The sequence below is a fragment of the Mesitornis unicolor genome, unplaced genomic scaffold (assembly GCF_000695765.1).
Source record: "Mesitornis unicolor isolate BGI_N332 unplaced genomic scaffold, ASM69576v1 scaffold11672, whole genome shotgun sequence".
Taxonomy (NCBI): Eukaryota; Metazoa; Chordata; class Aves; order Mesitornithiformes; family Mesitornithidae; genus Mesitornis; species Mesitornis unicolor.
In genome coordinates this window covers 26308-32258 of record NW_010168649.1, presented here as the reverse complement: position 1 = coordinate 32258, position 5951 = coordinate 26308, and the positions used below count along the sequence as shown (strand labels likewise).

Genomic DNA, 5951 nt, shown 5'->3' with positions numbered 1-5951 from the left:
GAAAGAGTGCTTGCATTGGTTGGGAGGCAGGGGACAAAAATTCAGCAGAAACTTCACAGAAAGCTAAAAGAGTGAATCGTCTAGCAGTTCTTGAATACATAAAGCATTTTGAAGTTAATATTTCTTATGCTTCCTCCTAAGTCTCATAAGGCCTAGATTATGGCTAATATCTCATGACACCAAAAGTAATACTGCAGCAGATATTAAAGCATTTTTTTCAGCTACTTATTCTATAAAATATTAATTGCAAGCCTGTGCATGTGCTGTATATATAGGGTATTAGGTAACCGAGTTCCTGCTCAGTTCTAAATCAATAAAAGATAACACGTACAGCATCAATCATTTTTTACTCTTCCTTTACTACCTAATACAAAGAGCACTGAGGCTTATTTTTTTCCTAAGTAAACAGCCACTGAAATCTCTGAAGTTAAGGATTCACTGCTAGCCTCTACTACAGATTCTTACCTATGAAAGAGAGATTTTTTTCCAAAAGCATTTCTCGCAGCAAGACTTCATGCTCATGCCCAATAGCGCTGATGGCTTTAGGTTAAGAAATGGAAGATTACTTTGGAAAAGAATCAAATCAGAAAAGCGTCATAGTTAAAGTAATTAATGATAAAATTCATTTGCCCTCATCTGCATTTCAGAAGTGATCAGTGATCTGAGCTCTAAGTAATAAGGGTAATATTTCAATTTTCGCTTTATTTCCCCTTGAAATTTAAAAGAAAGTGTCAGCTGAAAACATCTTGTTAAATACCTTGAAAGTTGCTCTTTACTGACCTGTGTGTCAATTCTCTAATTCAGCAAAGAAGGAAATAAACTATTTTTCTCTTTACATTCTGAAAGTGATAGGCACTATATCCATCTGAAACATCTTAGTGTAACAAAACATCCTTCTAATTGATTTTTAAGAAGTACGAATGAATGTCAGGGAAGGATGAAATAATATTTTACAGTGAAGTCCTTTTCACTTCCCTGGCAGCCTGTTGATCCAGTGGGCTATTCTCAGCAATATGTAAAAAAGTCACCACATCCAGTATTTTTAATGCATCCTCCTGGAGGTCAGAGTTCTACTGGGGAAGCTTTTAAGAATCTCATGGCACATCATGATAAAGGATCTTACACTGAAAATAATTAAGTTCCTAATTCTGTTTAGAATAACTTCTGAAAACTTAAACCACAGATTGTCTTAACCTTAGACTTAATTACTTGATTTATATCAACACTTTATGCTGAATAGCAAAAAGCCTAATTGTACAAAATAATTTCATATCTATATATACAGTAGTTACCAATTTAAACTATGCATAATGTTAAACTCTACTAGCAGTTACAGAACAAAAGGGGCAAATGAAGAACAGCAGAGATGTAAGAAAAACACTGAAAACACAATTTATAATGCACCATAAGCAGAAACACTTAGACTTAGTCTATAATAATACCTGTTATTGATGTATGGCAATGACCATGGGGCAAAACTTGTAAATAACCTCACAAGCCATTTTCTGCTCATGCAATCTAGCAGCCCAGCTTCCCGTAAGCATCTGAACTATTACTGAAAAATAGCCTCTTGGCATTTACAAAGAGGTTGACTTCATACTTTAGTCCATGCATATACAATTAGATAGTTATATTTAAAATCAATATGCAATCCTTCAGAAGACATTATGCTTTTAAAACCTTAACTTTAAATTGATTTTTAACTATTTTATGCACCTCAAAATTAACATCTAATTCAGCAGCGTACTTGAAGATAATGTACTCGCACAGCTTAGCATTAAACTTTTCTGTACCAAAACAGATTTGAAAAACTCCTCATTATTGTCACTGATGTCACTGTGTATTCAATAACTTCACTTGAACCATAATCTTAAGAGGACAAAAAAGACCCTTTTAGACTGCAGGCAAATTATTCTTAAAACTGTTCATAATTCTACATATGTGTTATTAATACTTTTAAATGTGACAGTTTCAAAAGAGTACAGCCAGACTGTTCATCAACAAAACATTAACCTTAAAACTCTGGATATGAAAATCAGTGACCGACAACCTTTCAAAAAGTGTAACTTATCAGACTAATCCACTTTCAGGGAGCTGTGTTTAATGTTGAGTACAGTCTCAATTAATACTTAAAAGTATGACTAAACCCACAAAATAGAAATACAAGTAGAACTCCGTTCTGCTGCTGTTAAAGTCAATGGGAGCAGGGCTGAGTCTGCAGTAGACACCAGGCAAGTATTTCTAGTGGAAAGAACATATTTTTACGGAGTGACCATCATGGGCATCACAACTACAGACATGTTGTTTTTCCATGCATAACTACACATCACTGTAGCTTTTGTATCCTGCAACTATATGATGAAATCAAGATCTTGCCCCAGACTGTATGCAGAGATTAATGCAACGATTCTCTAGGGCTTGGGAGGGATTTGCCTTGCTAGCCTGCTCAGTGATAGCAGGCCATGATTTTGAAATTGGTCCTCTGAGAGAGTGAAACAGAAGAGCTACTCATTCAGGACTTTAATAAAACAGACTTGGGGTTGCAGCAATCATCCCTAACAAATTATAATCCTAGCCTGAAATACTCAGTACTGTGTGGAGTAGTGCCATTAGCACCTGAACTGCACTTGACAACATTACAATTAAATTCCTATCCATACCAAAGCAATGCCATAATGCTGAACGCTATCCGTGCAACTTATTAATTTAATCATGGAGTAGTTGAGATTGGAAGGTATTTCCAGAGATCTCCTAGCCCAACTCCACCACTCAAAGCACAGGCCACTATTTTTAATAGAAAACCAGACATGCATTTCAACTCATCAGAACCAAAGAGGTTCAATCAGGCATACGAACATGTAGCCACCAAACTGACAACTTCTTGTGGTCCATCTGATTTTTGTTAAACAACGTAGGAAAAAGCTCTGCAGTGACCCTTTAGGTGATTGAATGTAAAACAGAGGAGTATGAAACGTGTCTCGTGAAGCAGAACTTTATGTCAGGTTAAAGCTAGACACATCTCTTCCACACAGCCTAAGCCCGTCAATTGTGCACCTAAAATTTTATGGGAAAGGATACTGTTTGATGCAGTCCACCAGTGGTCCATAACAACAGTCATTCACAGTACACTGCAGACAAATAAGAATAGTAGTATAGTGATGGGCAACTACCAAACAGTTATAGTTAAACAGTATCTTAAAAACAGTAACTACTTTTCTTCAAAAAGGCTATCAGATGTTGTTCAGATTTAATCACAGAAAGCAAAAACTGCATGCTTTTATTCACTATAAAAGCAAGCTATTAAAAAGTGAAATGCTCCCCTCACAAATACGGCATTGCCATTTATTGTGCACTCTGACCTCACTGATAGTTTACGATGACAGTAATTAAATAAGGTTTAAAATCTTTTACTCTGCTAGGCAGATAACAGCATTGCCACAGGAAAAAAAAAAGACAACTGTGATGAATACCTGATAGACTTGATTTGCTAGAACTCCATCTGGAATCTGAGAAGGGTCCCGGAGCATACTATTTATAAGAGTTTTGGAGGCTAGAGAAATAAAGAATAAAAACATATGAGAAACCTGTTAGCTCAGTTATCCACTTGGCAGGAAGACAGACACACTTCTGTAAGGAAAACACTGATGATGTTCATAATTTTGAAAATTACCCAGCTAGAAAGTACAAATCTATAAATTTGTAGCTACTTACCCATTCTGATACCATTCACTCTAAAAGTCTTGAAACACCAAAGCATTTCATTAGCACAGGATAAAAGCAGACCCTTGTTTACTTATTCGGTTTCTCTGGGCAGTTTATTCATCAGAAGCACCATGGAGTTCCTAAGGAAACTGCTTAGTGTAAAGCAAACGTAACTCACAATAACCTCCATATCCTATGAGAACTTAAGGAAGAAGATATGTAAAAGTTCAAAAGAGCCTTTAAAAACAATGTTTGGTCTCAACAATCTTAAGCACCTGATGATTCCTGTTAAGTAGTTTTCAAATTTATTTATTTACTCATTTACTGTTGACACATTTATTTGACTGTATTTAAAAGCTGGCAAAAAGCTTTCTGTGCAATTTTCAAATGTATAAATCTAAGATGCAAAAGAAATCAGAAGTGAATTTAGGGCTATTTATCAGTCTTTTATTCACTGATATTGATACTACGATGTAAAAAATAACATAATGCAGAAAATGCCTTTAATTTATTTTCAAATACAGACCTTGCAAGCACTGGCCTACTGTTTTCTCTCCAGATGCTTAATTTGGGTAGTTGCATATACCAGTTAATTGCTAATAGTAGTGGAAAGACTATATTCTAGAAAACTGCCTTCTAAAAACATCAAACATTTAATTTTACAATTTCTCAGAGAAAAAACAACGCTGCTGCGCAAGCGCAAGCTGCCTCCTTCCTGGAACAACTGCTGACAGAGTTCAGCTGGTGGCACATTCGTGCCATTGAATCCTCGCACACCAACCTGGCTTGAGACTAGCAAGGTTCCCAGCATTGCCAAACACCTCCTGTGTGACTTTAGGCCGATGCCTTTAACCCATGTGCCCTTCAGTCATGTAAACAAAGTGAAAAACTACTCCATTCCTGGCCTTCATCTGTTTTGCCCCAACTCAGGGCCAAAGCTTGGTCACCCTCTTCAGTGACTGGATCAAAAGCCTGAGACGACACTGTGGAAAGGATTTCTGGACCCTGTGACATGACGTATCTGCCATATCAACAGCAATGCTTCTCCTATTAATGACTGTGTGTAAACACTCTGCTGGAGGTAAAAGAGACTGTCATTTTAATCTCCTCGCCAAATGTTGCTTCCTAAAAGCATCACAGCCAGTTCAAAGTAGTATTTTCAAGAAAATGTTTTGTTTAGAAAACTATACCCTAATGTAAAGGAACATAAAACCCAAAATGAGTTTAAAGGCTTTGGAAGGACTACAGAGAATGGCAACAGCATCGGCAGGAGGAAAATTTTGTGCAAATTTTATTAAACAGAATGATATACTAAGCCAAAACTCTTCGAGATGCATCATGCCATATTACATAGTTGTATCTTATTAACCTCTAATAAAAAAACCATTACCTTTATAAGTGACTAGTAAGAATAAACAGGCATTTTACTTTAGTTTTTGTACACGATTAAAAACACATTTTGTACACAGGATTAAAATTTAAAAAAGGTGAACCAGAAGGCCGTCTATCTAATTACTTTCTTAACACTAAAAATTAAAATAATAACAATTTTTTAGTAGGCATGAATAATATACAAGGAACAGTTTGGCTGACAGAATAGTAGAATAATAAAGAGTAACTGAGGAAGACTGAGTTGAATTCACTGTTTTGAAGGGTTACTGATTTAAGCATCATGATTTGATTCTGAAAAACTTATGAAAAACTTTATGACTGATCAAAAACCAGCAAAGCCACACGGATTCACGTCAGGGAAATGTTTCACTGGACACAACTTTGAGTATGAGCTACAGGTGCAAAACAAATTTGCTCTGAGACTGTCAACTTTACTGGTTGGACCTGATGATCTTAAGGGTCTTTTCCAATCGCAATGATTCCACGATTCTGACTTCTGCTGTTCACTTGAAGTTATCAGACACTTTATTCTTTACCTATATCAGAGTAATAATGAACCGACATACTGCATTTCATATTGTGCTGATGTCACACCGACTTCACAAGGCTTTAAATTAAGTCTTTAAAAGAAAAGGCACCAAACAAAACCAACTACTACACTAGCTTTCAATATATTATCCTTCCTTCTTATACAGGCATTATCTTGCAAAATAACTTGCAAAATTAAAACAAAAAAACCCCAAACCTCTGCATATTGTTAATTTTGTATTATCTATGCAGCTAAGATAAGGTGCCTTCAATTGTAATTCTTCTTTCAGAAAGCCAGTTACTGGGTGGCAATACACCAAGAGGCTGAC

General features: G+C 36.0%; 1 protein-coding gene across 1 annotated transcript in view; it reads right to left on the bottom strand.

Moving 5' to 3' along the window:
- The window catches only part of LOC104536482 (chromosome unknown open reading frame, human C15orf41), a 102440-nt gene that overhangs the window by 70198 nt on the left and 26291 nt on the right, over positions 1-5951 (bottom strand). The window contains exons 4-6 of the mRNA XM_010179099.1: positions 3471-3550; positions 3079-3128; positions 466-533 (exon numbers count right to left, since the gene is read on the bottom strand). Coding sequence (XP_010177401.1) covers positions 466-533; positions 3079-3128; positions 3471-3550 — 198 coding nt within the window. The remainder of the gene's footprint in view (positions 1-465; positions 534-3078; positions 3129-3470; positions 3551-5951) is intronic.